Here is a 17,339-nt window from a genome sequence, read left to right on the forward strand (position 1 = left end):
GGCCATGGACCTGGAAAAACTAGCAATCAATACAGCCACTTTCAAACCAACACTTTGGTTATGCTATGTTGATGATGTGCTTGCTATTTGGCCACATGGCCCAGAGACATTGGAAACATTCTTAGTGCATTTAAATAGCCAACATCCAAAAATCCACTTTACAATGGAACTGGAAGCTAATGACTGTCTGCCCTTCCTGGATACACTTATCACACATCTTCCAGATGGTTCCTTATCATTTTCAGTTTTTAGAAAACCCACACATACAGGGAGATATTTACACAAACATTCACACCATCACCCTTCTCAACAATATGGCATTTCAAAAACGCTAACCCACAGAGCGAGAGCAATCTGTTCCAATGCTCTTGCTGCTGAACTGGCTCACTTACACAACACCTTCTTGGCTAATGGCTATAATCCTCATAAGATAAACAAAATACTAAATGCTCCTAAGAAACTCCTCCAACTATCCACCACAGAGAACAACAAAACAGTCATCATACCATACATTAAAGGCACATCTGAAAACATTTCAAGAATTCTTAATAAACATGAACTATGCACCACATTCAGACTGTGTGGCAAATTAGCAACCCTTATTTGCTCACCCAAGGACAGCATTCCCCCTTTATCACATCCAGGAGTCTACGAAGTACCCTGCTCACTCAATCAAGCCTACTATGGTCAAACAGGAAGAACTGTTAACATCTGCATCAGCGAACACAAAAGATACATCCGGCATTATCACTATGGCAAGTCAGGCCTAGCAGACTTGCCATGCTCTGGATACCCCTGCACACAGGATCAACTGGAGGAACACAAAAGTACTGCACAGAAGCTCTTACAATCAGAGAGATTGTTCTTAGAGGCAACAGAAGCCCTGAAACACACTCCAAATCTCAACAAATATGGCTGTATAAATTTGCCTAAAATCTGGGAGACAGTCATCTTAAGAAAAAACTAGTACCGGTTTTTTTTCTCTGTTTAGGACTCTAGTCTTATGTGATAGCTGCATTTTTTTTTTTCAGATAGAGGGCGCCAAAATCAGGACTCTACTCTTTGTGTTGCTGCTACAATTTTGTTTAACTAGTCCGTTGATTACACCATGTTGTAATAGTCTCACCTATTGTGACAGACTGTGTTTTTGTGCTCTGAAGATGCTGGTTATAACACCAGCGAAATATCAGCAATAAGTTAATAAATTAATTATTTACTTATTTTTCTGTGTTCTAATATATACCGTTAAAAAATAAACAACATCATAACCAGTCAGTTTGCCTGGTTATGGAACAAAAAAAAAACAGGTTTCTGGGAGTAAAAACCCTGCTGCTTGCATCAGTATTTTGTAGAAATTACAACGAACAAGTCGCCTAGGTAGTACTGGTTGTAGACCTAAAAGTGAACTGCTGTGTTTATTTACAAATGCCAGCAGTATCAGAAATAGGGAAGATGAAATGGTTTCACTGATTTGAGTTTATTCACCCAGAAATCATTGGAATAAGTGAAACATGGTTGAATAACGATGATTTCCTAACAGGAATAGAAATGGAAGTGTACGTCGTTTTTCATGAGGATAGAAAGGACAGGAAGGAAAGGGGAGTTCTGCTGATGATAGCAGGGGAATTATGTTGACATAAGGTTGATATGAAAGAGGGCAATGGTTATGGGGCAGTGTGGTCTTAGGTGGTGGTTGACAGGAAGACATATTTAGTTGGATGCTGCTATAGGCCAAAGAAGGTGGAAGGGTGTTGATGAAGAAATGCTTTATCAACTTGAATTAGTGAACAAAGGGAGGGTAATTATTATGGGCAATAAGGAAAATAAATTTCTTGAGAGACAACTATCTCAGGCAGCACATAAAGGAGGGCATTCAAGGATCGAGAGTTTTGGATCTGATTATTTCATCAGAGCATAAAGGTGGTAATGTATTGTGAGTGGGGTTTTGCACTTTCCTCCATTTGGTGAGAATGAGCGTGAAATGATCACCTGAGTTGTGGCTAGCCATATGCAGACTTCTGTGAGGAAAGGATATATGTGGAAGTACAAGACTGGTGATTATGACAAGCTTAGAAGACAGCTTGGAGCTATAGCATGGAATGAGGAGTTGAGCAGTAAGGAAATAAATGCTGCTTAGGAACTTACAAAGAAATACATAACAGTATCAATGTGTGAATATATTCTGAAGGTCAAAAGGCTGAATAAATATGTAAAATGGATGAATGAGGGACCTAAGAAATCTGGAAAAAAAAGGCACTTTGGATTAGTAAAAGATGAATAATAGTAATAATCAGTTACATAAAGAGTATAAAGAACAAGCCAGAAGAGTGACTCAGTTAGTAAGGATAATAAAAGTGGGTTATGAGCAGAAATTGGCAAATCAAGCAAAGATATGTGACAAGTAGTAGGAAGAATGATTATGGTAAGAAGATGTTAATGGGTGAAAATGATAGAATGGTAACTGTTGCAGAAGACATTGTTGAGGTATTCAATGATCAGTTTATAAGGGTGTTTCATCCTCATCAGGGTGAAATAATGAGAAACTTAAGTGTAGAGAACATAGGAGAGAATAGCTTCATTGCGAGTGAGCAGGAGGCATTTGAGGAAATGAATAACCTTGATGTCAATAAAGCAATAGGATTTGATGACATATCACCAAACGTCTTAAGATGATGTTCTAGGAAATTGGCAGTAACATTTTCATTCCTGTTTAATAAGAGTCTTACAACAGTTCAGGTTCCAAGGGAGTGAAAAGAAGGTAAAATTGTTCCAATACATGAAGGTGATGATAAGACTGTGGATATAAATTATTGGCTAATCTGCATATCTGGAGTTGTGGTGAAACTACTGGAGAGATTGGTGAAAAGCAGGATATAGAACGGGGTTGATAATAGCAGAGATCTCTTTGGTTTTCAGCAGGGTTTGTCAAGATTGTTATGATGTTTGTCTTTGACAAGGGAGATACATCTAAAGTGATTTACTTAGATTTTGCAAAAGCTTCTGATAGACTGCCACACAACGAGCTGTTAAATGAATTGAAACAGATGGGATTTGATAATAGACTTCTGAATTGGATTGATGACTGGCTGTTAGATGGTATGAGAAAGTTGTATATAGGGTTGCAGTATTCTGAAAGAGGAAGGTCACTAGTCTTGTGTTGCAGGATTCAGTTTTGGGACCATTGCTGTTCAATTTGTATATTAATGATATTGGGATGGGTTTATCTGATGATATGCAGCAGTTTGCAGATGATGCAAAATTGGGGGAGAACAATGCAAAGTCATGCAGATGTTACCTTCCTTTTCCTTATATAAGGGAAGTGCCCTCCCTTACGTACTATCTGAGATAATTGTCTCACAGCAACTCAAAAAATTCATTTTTCTTACATCCAAATGTTATCTCTTCATTTTAGTCTATGTTACCATAATTAAAATCACTGATATTAATAACCTTCTCTTTTACTTACCCAAGTTGCTTATACATTTGTTCGTCACCACCATCCACATTCCCTAGTCTACCTATGGCAACATCTGAGTAAATATCTCTTTCTATCAATCTATACCTCACACCTTACTGACACAAAGCCATTGTCACTATTTCCTGTTGCATCTCCACTTTGTGCAGATATAATTCCCCGGTAATCATCAGCAGCACTTCTTCCCCCTTCTTCTCCTTTCTGTCCTCACAAAAACATCATATCCTTCTATTTGTATTTTCATAAGAATACCATCCTTATCCAACCATGTTTCACTTATTACAACAATTTTTGGGTATATAAACTCAATTAGTGAAGCCATTTCATCTCTCTTACTTATTATGCTCCTGGCATTTGTAAAGTAAACACAGCATTCACTTTTGGATCTATTACTAGTCCCACTGATGCCACTTGTTGGTTGTGATTTCCTCACACTTGCCTATACCTAATTCTTTATCACCACTTATGATGTATCTCTCCTCAGAATCAGGCCATCTGGTTCTTATGCTGACCATCCTGATATATACATTCACTACTACTTCCAACATCTACTCTCCATATACGGAGAGTGGATTATTTCTCACACTACTACTATTCCCATTTACAACCACTTCAATCACACTAGTTCCTCTCTCCTGATTATCCACTTCACTTCTTACTTTCTCTGATCCTTGCTTGCATCACTCATTACACTTCCTTCTAGCAACAATCTCTCCAACTGATCCACATCAAATTTAAATGCAATCCATCACTTTTCTACAAATCCACGCCTCCTTCAAATTCATTCCACACATTTACAAACTCTTCTCCTCAGACAGCTCTGTCAACATAATGTTTGCTTTTGTTTCATGAATTATAGCCATTTCTTTTGCAGTGACACTCACTTTTGTTCCATCGATCAGTTTTGCATTTACTGATGACTTGTAGTCCAACAGAAATATCACATTTTCAACATACTCATATATTCTCTCATGTCTTGTTCAGTATCTCCACAAACACGTTGTCTATAATCTACAACATAACCTGCTGTATTCACGACAGTGAATCATTGTTGCAAATTCCACACTGTTAATTATAGCTGATTTTTGTGTTGCGTGACATGCAGATCTCGTTCATACCCCCATTTTGTTGTTATCTAACACAAGCTTAGTAAAGCTTGTTGTGGATAACTACAAAATTAGTAAAAGAAATGCCTGTATCAAACACACAAAATCTCCACAATCATGCAGTTATGCTAAGCTATGAAAAAGAAACAAATTTATACTGAAATAATAAATATCACTAATTACTACAGAAATGAAACTTATATTTTCAACAGCAGATCTTGGTGGCCTGGCACTAAGTGGCTTTCTAGTGGGATGTTGGAACATGATATTAGTAACGACTACTCCATGTCCTGAACAGAAATCTTGTAGGAGCTGATCATTATTAACTTTGCACCTTCTCCCAATATTTCCAAGACATTTCTTACTCTGTTGTTTAGATTTACAGGAGCAACTTTTCTTTTTCTTTAAGTCAGCTGCCTTCTCTAATGATTAAAACAATTCCTCCACTTCTTCCTTAGTATAGAACTTCTGTGGGACCATAAGCACAAATATGTCTCATAACTTAGCATTCCCCAATTTGATATGTGCCCATATAATTATAGTAATATAATTATATGGGCACATATCAAAAATATAGTGATAGGCAGGCAATATCACGTTTAGTGTTAGGTACTTATATATTCCTTTTTTTCTCTGATCATTATTGAAATAACTATTTAAATTGTTATTTAGAAGAATCTTGCCAACTTTTGTCTTCTTTGTTTTAGCAACCTGAATGTTAACCTGATACCTCTCTAATTCTTCTGCCAGTTCTACTTCTTTTTTTCTGTTGAATACCTCTTCTGTTGATGGTGCATATTTTGAATTCTGCTCACACTGATGCTGAGTTAGAGTTTGCTTCAGTAGCTTGTCATTGTTCATCGCGACTTGCTGTCGAAAACAGTTGGGAGGGCTTTGTCTAACCAAGAAATACCCCAGCATGCATGAAATTTCATTATATTGTATCATAATTTTGTTTTGATTTAATCTAATAAGAATATAGTTTAGTGTGCCAAATCCTAAAATGCTACTCCATTCTTATTCTTTCAGTATCCAGGTAGATAATTAGAGAAGGTGAGAATTGGATGTTAAATCAGAAGCCTCAGTTAGTTCTCCACATTCTTCAAAAGGCCATGTGGAATTCTCCCCTTAGTTTTTTAGTCTTGTCCAGCAATGCCTAAGATGGTTATTACAAGTTTATAATTAAAATGGAGAGACTCTAGAAATTATTTATGAATGTGGAAAGTTAATCATAAGTCTTGCTGAGAATATAAAGGGATTGTTGCAGTTAATTTCACTGTGTTAATCAAGTTCCACATTAAGCAAGGGATACAAGTTTTTTTGCTATTGGTTTTCATCAAGTTGGATGTATATATATATTTATTCCACACATGAGAGGTACAAGAACCTATAGCATCAGTGCCATGTATGAGGTGCAGATAAGGATTGAGAAAGAAGAAATCTGTTTGTATTTTTCTTAAAGAGCTGGAGATTGAAGTTGTTTGGAAACACATTAAGGGGAAGGCTGTTTCAGAGGACAGAGGTAGATAGAATAAATGAGAAAGAGGAAAAGAAGGTTTGATGAACTTGCAGTTGTACTGAAAAAGAGATATTGGGCATCCCTTTCTGCTCTTATTTTAACAGGTCCAACAGCAATTAGAGGAATGATGTTTGCTTATTGGCCATAATGAGTGAGATAGCATGGTTATGTGGAGTTGTTGTGTGTGTGTGTGGGGGGGGTTCCCCCCAATTTTCCTCATCTGTTCCTGGACTGGTTGAGATTGTGCCCTCCAATGAGGGACTTCTAAATATGTATTTTTGACTGTAGATTCATGTGTGTTCATGGGCCGGTTTGCTTGTTCTGAGGGCGAAAAAACCCTCTTCCTCTGTATGATACCAACTCACTTACCTTTAGTCGAAAGAGACCAGATAAAGGTTCCTCACGTCATACATGGGAATCGAACCCAGGTCTTTCCGACCAAAGGGCTTCATCTATACCAACTGAGCTACAGAGGCTGAGTTATGTGGAGTGATACACAGGATGAAGTGTGAGCTGCAGAAAATACAGAAATATCTGCCACGTGGTTCAGCTGATAACAGAAAGAAACAGGTGTGAGGAAAGAGAAAGGAATGCATGACCTAAGAGAGAAGAAAAAATTAAGGAGAGAATCTTGTATGGCAATTCCATTATAAGAGGTGTGATTTTCAGAGAGTGACAAAAGCATGCTTCCTGGGTGCAAAAATTAATGATGTTAGGTGAAAATGTCAAGGGTAACAGCACACATTTATCTAAACCTTTCCATGACACATGAGTGATGTAGATTAGTGGGTGATGTAGACTAAGATATTGGCCATGGATCTTGATTGGCAGAATCCATACTAGTGGTCATTGATCAAATGGTAGGATTCTAGATAATGAAACAGTTTACTATTGATAACCTTTTCCATTATTTTGGAGAAGATTGAGGTGATGGCAGTTGGCCAAGTAAGCTTTTGTCTCCCTTCTTTTTTTTTTTTTTGATGGGCTGGGCATATGCTTGCTTCTATGAGTTGGGATGCCAGCCGAGTATAGAAAATCGAACAGATTATAGAGGACAAGTGTTAGCTCTCGAGCATAATGTTAGAGATGCTATCAGAACTAGATGACTTTGTAGTGTTCTGGTTGTCTGATATTCCTCATGTCTTTTTTTTTTTTGATGAAAGACCATAGAAGGCATATAGTGCTTGGTTGCTGGTATGAAAGGAGATTAGAGTAAAATAATGATGCTAGGAGGTCAGTTTTTTGTTTGAGTGCTGTAACGGGTGCTATCTGGATGAGATTGGAGAGAGGTGGAAGTGCAGGTGAGCAGAACTTGCATCCAATGGCTTTGCCAAAGTATCAAACAGCACGGTTTCTATTTGACAAGAGATGAGTTTTTTTGCTATTGGTTTTCATCAAGTTGGATTTGCTGATAATTGATTTACATTTATTGCATGCTTCCACATGAGCTGAGTATGAAGCTGAGGTTCTAGGAAGATGGCTTTGCTGTTTGGATAGCTGGATTGGAGATGATCAAGTTTCATGGAGAGGAAGGTGAAGAGGTCTGAGTGGTTTTTCACAGTTTGGAGACCACTAAATGCAGCAGATGAATGTTACTAAATGGAGAAAGGAAACCTTCAGCCAGTGGAGGTCGAAAGCAGGAGATTCTATATTTAGCATTCTCTGACAGAGAATATCAGCATGCACAAAAGCACAAGTGTCACCCTTGTGGCAAATGAATCATGAAGAGTATAATTTGGACATTGAAGGTCTCCTTCAATGCCCAAATTATACTGTTGTTGATGAGCTGCAATTTGGGTTTCTGTTAGGAAAAGGAGGTCTGGTTTGGATGTCTGTAGGTGGTGAAGAGCATTGTTTTTGTTGGAATTTATGTTTGTTAAGTTAATGTGGAAATTTTTTGGTAGGGATCTGGATATGTTTGGAATATTGTGTTTGGTTTGATTTGTTTGAATGAATTGGTTGTCAAGGAAGATTTATTTTGTTCGCAGTGTTGCTATCATTGTTTATCTGTTTCCTTTTTCATTTTTGGTTTATTGTTAGATGAAAGGAAAGAGTGAGTTGACCGTGAATTGCCATGCAGTGGGAGGAGATAGATTCATGAACATGACACCCATACAGTTTTGTCTGCCTGGACTGACAGACTTAGTGGAAAGTTGACTATGAAGTTACTTGTCCCTCTCAATTATGACCTATGACTTTATGCAGTTACCAATCTAGCTAGACTTAAGTCTCTTGATCGAAGGCTCTTAATATTAATAAAATTATATCATGCTTAATAAAATGCTACTAAATAAGGTACTTGCAGTTTCTCACTTTTGTTTTAATTATTTAATTAGAGATTATTTATTATATGATTACTTCTATAATTATTATCTTAATTCTTTAAAAATAGTTCCTGTTGACTCAAGAAATGGAACAGATATTTTTATGAAAGCCAGCCTCGTTATGTAAGTTCTTTAAGTATTATTTGAAGTACATGAATGTAGAATAAACATAAATGTAGAATGAACCAAGGATTCATTGAAGGAAAACTGATTCCAAGTCATACAATGCCTATATACCTATCATACCTTTCTGTGAACATATTGACAGACAAACTTAGAAGAATCTTGACATGCTTTCTAACCACACTCTTACTCATCTTTCAGGATGTGTAATTTGGTTAGATGATCCTGAAGTTCTGTTATGCCATGCTATGCAAAACTGTCTCTGAATTTATGATTTAAGAGCCTCTTACCAACTTGTATTTGTCTATTATGCCTTCTCTCCTCATCTGTTAACTTTGAAGACCACATTCCCTTAGTCCATACTCTGCAAAATTCCATGGGCTAGTTATCTTGCTGAAACTTTTTTGACTACTCTCTCTCCGATATCTGGGAACCATGGCGATAGGAAAGATATTATCTCAATAAGGCTTTGATATGGCTACATCTGTGAACATATTGACAGTTTATTCCACAAACTCAAAAAAACTGACATGCTTTTAACCACACTCTTACTAATCTTCCAGAATGAGTAATGTGGTTAGATGATCCTGAAGTTTTCCTGTTATGGTCACCTGGGGTTTGGGGATGAGAAGTGGCAGATCAGTGGATATAGACAAAGGCATACAAATTTTGGTATGATAAGCAGAAAATAGGAAATATGATCAAAGCATATACATTACTAAAAGGGTTTTATAAGATTCATACAAAAGAAATTTTCCTGTATATGGCAGTGGGATAACAAGGGAATCATCCCTGGTAGTTGTGTAAGCATGGTTAGCAATGGTGTGAGGACTAGATATTTGCTTGGATAGTGGTCAAGTGAGTGGAATGGGTTGTCAAAGGCAGTTAGAAGTGCTTGTCAGTTAATGAGTTTAAGGAGAGGTATAATAGGTATCAGAGATATCATGTAAATAATGATAAGTGATGATGAGTCTTGAGGTAGAATTTAGACACCATGGAAATACCTGTATAGTATGAATTACCTTAATCCAGAGAAAACAGAATGGATTGTGTTAGGAGGAAATTTAGGATCATTTGTCATTGGAAAGAAAGCATTTGTTTGTTTGATTTGATTCACTCACAAATCACTGATATAAATGGGACATGGTGGAATGATGATATATTGATTGAAATAGAGATGGAGGAGTATAATATTTTTGAATGATATAGGAATATTGTTATTTTACCTGGAAATATTATTATTATAGGCAACTCCAAGGAGTCCTTAGACTCATTGAGGGAGGCCCTAAACATTTAAAAATATTATTATTATTATTATTATTATTATTTGACACCTCCTGGGAGTCCTAAGACTAATCGTGGGAGGGTACCTACTCTACAACTCTCCGTCTCCACCACTCAACCTCATCTACACCAATGCCATCTACTGTCCACCATCACCACTATTAATTTCGCAGACAATCACAGACATCCGTGCCCATGGTGGGATTTGAACCCACAGCCTTTCGGCAGGAGAGTGGATACGCTAACCCAGTGTTTCTCAACCTGTGGTCTGCGATGATGGAACAGGTGGTCTGCAGGCAGACTTAAATTAATTAAATAAATATACTTTTAATTATCCAAACAAATTAAAATTGAATAGGTAAGTAAAAATTATTGAAATCAAATGGAGACTTAAAAAACAACAACAAATAGCGGCAGAATGTTCGAAGGCAGAAGCAGTAAAATATATTGTTGTTCACTTCACCCCTCTTTTATCACTCATCATTTTGGCACTACAATAATTTGTAGCAAGCAGAATGAAGAATAATAAGAGGGGTGAAGTGAGCAACAGTATAGTTTTATTGCTTCCGCATAAAACTTGCTGTTTTGTCAGATTTGAAGTGAACATGTGTTGTATGCATATCAACTAATTGCTTGTTGTTTATTGATTTTTTTTACTGAAGATTTTCCTCCTTCAACCAAGACTCAGTATACCTTCAGAAGTGCTAAATGATAATTGGACAAAGTGTGTCATGAGTTAACCCCAGTATTTATATATTTATATATTTTTTGGAAATGATTTTTAATAATGGAAAGGTGGCTTAGAACTAGGACTTTGAAAAGAAGAGCAAACGAAACAGGTGATGCTAACCCTAATTGTGATACACGTGTTGTAATGGCGAGTAAATCTGATACTATTAAAGTAGAAAAAACAGGCAGTTCAAAGAAAAAATACGGTAGGAAATATAACATTCATATTTGGAATTCAGGTTTACTTGGTATGGAGATGAAAGTGAACAGAAATCTCAAAGTGTTTTGTGTTATGAAGTGAAGTGTTGTCAAACGAGTACATGAAACCTGAGAAACTCCGACATTTAGAAACTAAACATTGTGGTGCGAAAAACAAGAAAATTGAAAATATATTTCAATTTCAGTGATGCTTAGTGACATTAAATCATCTAAAAGATGTAGTTTTAGTCATCGGTTCGATAAGTTTGCACATAGTGAAAACAGGGAAACCTCATTCTATCAGAGAAAATTTATTATTACTTCCAGCAATAAAAGATGTGGTAAAAACTATGTTTGGCAACAAGTTACTAAAAGATGTTGATTTGACTCCTCTTTTAATGACACTGTAGGTCACAGAATTAATGATATGGTAGGCGATGTAGATTCCCAGTTAATCAAAAGAGTTAAGAAGAGCCCTTATTATGCGTTACAAATAGACGAGACTACTGATGTTACAGATGATGCGCAGTTAATATGCTACATAAGATATGTGCATGATAACAACATTCATGACGATAATAAGTTTAGTTTAATCCTTTATCCAAGTGTGAGCAAACAAAGTTTGCACCTCTCAACATTCATGACGATATTCTGTTTTGTAGAACTTTGTCATCCCTAACAACTGGAGAAGAAATATTTCACACTCTCAATAATTACATAATACACAAAGGGATCCGGTGGGAAAAATGCATGGGCTTTTGTTCGGATAGAGCTCGCACCCTTACAGGCAGGCAGGCAGGCATAGTTGGAGTTGTTTCTGTGGTCAAGGAAGTTGCTCTGGATATATTGTTTCATACATAGGGAAAGGTTGGACTCCAAAGGAATGCCACCAGAATTTAAAACTGTGCTATACAACGCTGTAAAGCTAGATAATTTTATTAAGGCTATCACTAAATAACAAGTTATTTTCAGTATTCTGTGAAAAATGGACAGTGAATATACGAGTATACAACTTTTGCTTCATTCTGAAATTCGCTGGATTTCCAGGGGCAAAGTACTAACAAGGTATTTCAATAAAGGCACGAAGTGTTATTGTTTGTAAATAAACATAATTCTAATTTTGCATCACTCCTTGTTGGCGAAACATGGTTATCAACACTATCCTATCTTTCAGACATTTTTTTCGAAATTAAATGAACTAATCTCTCCCTTCAGGGAAATTCTTTAACTGTTCTTAATGCCTACGACAAAATAAAGGCATTCGAAAAAAAAAAACTGGTGTTGTGCATTAGTTATGTAAAAGACAGATAATTTGCACATTTTCCAACATTGGAATCCTTTTTAGTGGAAAATGATCTTTTTGTTGATTCTGAGTTTCTGGAAAGGGTTTGTGACCACCTCAAAACTCTGAAACAGAATTTTGAAACATATTTTCCGAATAACTTTTATATAATAAAAATTAAAACTTTGTTCAGTGATGATACACTTTTAATCGTTTACTTTCAACTTAATTATGTTTTCATATGTATTTATAAATGTATATGTAAATGTAATATGCAAATATTGTATGTAAAAATGTAATATGTATATGTTGGAATCCCACATACATTTAAAAAAATTAAATAACTTAGTGGTCTGTAGAATTGTTTTAGGCATTTTACTGGTCCTTGGGCTTAGAAAGGTTGAGAAACGCTGTGCTATTCACTCAGCCAACCAGGCCTGCTGATAGAGGATTATTTTAAGAGAAATATTTGGTCTAATCAGTTTAGCAAACTAGAGAAATTCATTGATCATTATAGGTGATTTTAATATGGAAGTAATTAAAATCATACAAGGAAAATAAATTTCTAGTCTTCCTTTGAGACCAACTGTCTCAGGCAGTATGACAAGCATAAGTACACTGCATGGCAAGAAGATAATGGCCACATTATGGTTCAGTGATGATTTTTTGTTGATTCTGAGTTTCTGGAAAGGGTTTGTGACCACCTCAAAACTCTGAAACAGAATTTTGAAACATATTTTCCGAATAACTTTTATATAATAAAAATTAAAACTTTGTTCAGTGATGATACACTTTTAATCGTTTACTTTCAACTTAATTATGTTTCAACTTAATTTGCCACATTCGCACCTTTGCCACATTCACATCCATCTGCTCAGCGGAGGTATAGTGTGATTCTTCGCTAGCTTTCCAAGCCCAGTGTACACACTCTTTGCACCACTGAAGACAATGCTGCTGATTTATTAATTTTAAAGATGCCATAGTAATAAGAGAGCCATTCAGGAGGAATCGTCTCACATTGTGACCCAGAAGATTTGAAATGTTTTTAAAACTGAAAACTTTTTGAAAACACTAATATATTTTTATTTGAATATGTGATAAAATTACAGTTAAAAAGTGTTATTCAACAGATTATACTGGAAAACATTATGGTCATAGTAGCCTTGGTCCATCTCTCCATAAGAAATTTGATTCTTCATGATCTTTGAGGAAAAAATCCTTCAACACTCAGCCTGAGTTTCATTAACATAGAGAACAGTGTGCAGAAGAGACGAACCATAGATCATAACAGTAATAATTAGATATTACCAGAACTAAGCTGTATACTGAGGAGGAGCTCCTATATTCTATATTACTCATTTACACGAAAACACAAGATATAGATAATACTATTTATTTATTTAGAATGCCAGATATTTCAGTCTGATACTTTAGAGACCATCTTCAGTGGTAGTGACAGTTAATTACAAGGTAGAATGTAAACAATGGATTATTTGAAACAGAAACAGCTGTATGTTATTATTATTATTATTATTATTACGGGCAACTCCAAAGAGTCCTTAGACTCATTGAGGGAGGCCCTAAACATCATATCAAGAACTCTTCAGCATTTGCACAGTATGTATCATACTTTGCTTTGAACTCATTCACAGTCACGGCACCCATGGCAGACTCTGGCAGCTTATTCCACTCATTCACCACTCTCCAAGTAAAAAACCTAGTTCTAACACCCTTACTAACTACGCTTTTGCTCAATTTCCATGGATGGCCCATAGTTCTCCCACCACCAGACCTGTTCTGAAAACTTTCTTCTGAATTAATCTTGTAAAAATCCCTCAGTAATTTGAATGTCTCGATCATATCACCCATTTTCTGCCTATCAACCAATTTCTGTAACCCACAGATCTTCCACCTGTTCTCATAAGGTTCATCCCATAGACCAGCTATCTTGGTCACTCACCTCTGGATCCTCTCCATCTTCTCCCCATCAAGAAGAAACCCTGGCACCCAGATCTGGACACAGTAATCAAGATGGGGGTCTTATCAATGTTCGATAAAGAGGAACAATAACCTGCTTGTCAAAGTATTCTTTAGTAACCAAGTGATTTGATGAGCTGATTTAGCCACTTTTTGCTATGTTCCCCCTAAACTTCAACTCCCTTTCCACCAACAGTTCCACCAATGTGGTATACTGCTGCTAATCTTTTCACCCCAAAATTTTCACCCCATAACCTTACACTTTGTCATATTAAACTGACATCCATTCTCCTTAGCCCAGTCTTCCAATCTATCCAAATCATCCTGCAAAATTTTGAATCATCAGCAAACAAATGAACAGTTCCTCTCAGATCTTTTCCAATATCGTTAATGAACAAATTAAATACATTGGTCCAAGAACAGAACCCTGCAGCACACTGCTAGTCACAAGCCTTATTTGGACTCTTCTCCTGAATAAACTACATTCTGATATCTCTCATCAACCACCCTCCTATCCATCTTGCCAACCCTATATCCATCCCCATGTGCTGCAGTTTACTGATTAGAATCCCAAGTAGTATCCTGTCAAAGGCATTAGCAAAGTCCAGCAGTATCACTGTAAACCCATTACCCTTATCCAATTCAGCCGTAACTGTATTATAAAATGTGAACAAAGTTACTGAGGCATGATCTACCCTTCACAAAACCATGTCCCACCCCCATACAGTATCCCATTTCTATCTGTCCATTCCTGTATTTTGCTCTTGACTAATTTCTCCAATACCTACTTACAACAGTATAATGTTATAACCGAGGAAACATATGTTAATCATAACTGTAAAAAAAAAAAAAAAAATAAATAAATAAAGATATGTTATTCTAATAAGACTTTTTCATATTTTTGATAAAGATAGACAGTTGTTCTGATTCAAGTTCAGGCAGTAAAGCAAGACCTCGGCACTTACTTTCAACAAATGCCCAAAATTTGTACTAACAATGAGTAGGCACATTTCAGACCAAAGAAAATTGTGGTCTGTGTCTATTCTGTGTTGAGCCAAGCTGGATTTATCATATTTCCCATAAATATATAATTGATGTCCTTGTATTCTTTTTTCCATTGAGTTGGCATCAATTGGCAGTCACAAGGAACTTAGTATACAGGATGGGACATCAGTAAGTATTATTTTTTGAAGAGGAAAACAAGTTGATAGGTATAAAAGTAGCCACTAAATTGTATTTCTTCAGAATTCTGTAAATTGGTTCTGAAATTCCTGAAATGTATGAGAACTTGGCATACTCTTTCAGTGTTATTTAGGTTATGTTGATAGGAGTCAAACAGATGTGTAGTCATTTAATTTCATATATCATTTGATATTTAAAAGTTTTTCTTGTAATTGATGAGGAGTTGAACAAATAGTGTTATCACGTCTTTTTTTTTTCTTTTTTTAGTCGAATAGTTTTACTATTTCTTGTGGAAATGATTCAGAAAGTATCTACAATGGCTCCTTAGAGGTACGTTGCTAAATAGAGATTCTATATCGAAGCTCACCATAAGATCAGTGGATTGTATGGAAACATTTTTCACTTTATCTAGGAAATCTGAAGCATTTTTTTATAAACGAGTGGGACTTGCCAATATGAGATTTCAGTAGATTTGCTAAAAATTTGGCAGTGCAATAAGGATAATCTATACAGTCTACAATTGGATGGAGTGTCTTTCTTATGGATATCTTACAGAAAGTCCTCTTAAATATCAAATAATATTTGAGACTAAATGGCTTCTCAAAACGGACTACACAACATCTGTTTGACTCCTATAAACTTAACATAAATAACAAGGAAACAGTACATCAAGTTCCAATCCAATACATTACAGGCATTTCAGAACCGATTTCCAGAATTCTGAAGAAATACAATATAGTGGCTACTTTTATACCTATCAATAAATTATCAACTTGTTTCCCCCCCCCCCTCTTCAAAAGATAAATGCTCCCTGGTGTATACTAAGTTCCTTGTGACTACCATCTATCCTACTTTGGACAAACAGGATGCTCAATAGAAAAGAGAATACAAAAACATCAGTTGTTTATTTACCATAGGAAATATGATAAATCTGGCTTGGCTTAACATGGAATAGACAAAGACTACAATATACTTTGGTCTGAAATGCACCTACTATACTGTTGTTGGTACAAATTTGAGCATTTGTTTAAAGAAAGTGCTGAGGCGTTGCTTCACTGCCTGAACTTGAATCAGAACAATTACCTATCTTTATCAAAAATATGGGAAAGTCTTATTAGAATAACACACTATTAAATTTTTTTTGCAGTTATGATTAACTTATGTTTCCTGTTATAACATTACGTGGCTCTTTCTGTTTCAAACAATCCATTGTTTATGTTCGACTTTGTAATCAGATGTTACTGTCACTGAAGATGGTCTGTTAGTTTCAGACCAAAAATCTGGCCTTCTAAACAAATAAATAGTATTACTTATACCTTGTGTTTTTGTGTAAATAAGTAATGTAACTATGGAACAAGTTTCTCTAAAAGAATGAGCTCCTATATTCAACTACTTGATTTTTTTTTTTTTTTAATAATGTCAAGTGCAGCATGCAGTCTGGCATTGTCTTGTTGGTGAAGTAAGCACCCATGTTCAATTGAGCAGTGGCATGTAGCACATACCTGCATTTGTCCTTAATGTTAAAAAAGTTCATGTTGATTGTACACCTTCTGGAACTATATTCAAGTAGACTACCATGCTTGAAATTCCACCAAATCCTTCATTGATTTTATGTTTGAAGTGTTATGAGATGAATGAAAAAACTGCATTCATTTGATGAAATACTTATCTAAAAGTCTGGTGAGCAGTCCTCTATTGTCATCAGGACAGTAATTTGTGTATGTGATGGTAGTATTACTATCATCAGACCTCTGTGGAATCAAGAGACTCATTGTGGGAGACCTCATTGTTACACCTTAGCTCACTAAATCATGCCTTAAATTCATGGTTACCACACACTCAGTCAAAGTATCCCCCCACCACCACAAAGAGAATGTAATTCTCCTCTGTTCATACTCTCTTTATACAGCTTCTAGAAATAGCCTCTTGTTCTATACTGCTTCCCCATTTCTATGAAAAATCTTTTCCATATTAATCCAGTAACAACTCCTTACTTCTGGCCTGGTTGGCTGAGTGGTTAGTGTATTCACTCTCTAACCAGTAAGTTGGCTGTGGTTTCAGATAATCCCACCCTGGACATGGATGTTTGTGATTGTCTTTTAGGTAAAATATAAATTTCATTGCCCATTGTGAGACCAAT

At 36.0% G+C, this 17,339-nt stretch overlaps 1 protein-coding gene across 1 annotated transcript in view; it reads left to right on the forward strand.

The window, feature by feature from the left end:
* LOC150108263 (protein Aster-B-like) overlaps positions 1 to 17,339 on the forward strand; it is a 227,862-nt gene that overhangs the window by 146,976 nt on the left and 63,547 nt on the right. The window contains exon 8 of the mRNA XM_090415712.1: positions 8,493 to 8,547. Coding sequence (XP_090271838.1) covers positions 8,493 to 8,547 — 55 coding nt within the window. The remainder of the gene's footprint in view (positions 1 to 8,492; positions 8,548 to 17,339) is intronic.

Source organism: Typopeltis vanoorti, chromosome 3 (genome assembly GCF_054136105.1).
Source record: "Typopeltis vanoorti isolate ZY-2024b chromosome 3, IOZ_Tvanoo_1.0, whole genome shotgun sequence".
NCBI lineage: Eukaryota > Metazoa > Arthropoda > Arachnida > Uropygi > Thelyphonidae > Typopeltis > Typopeltis vanoorti.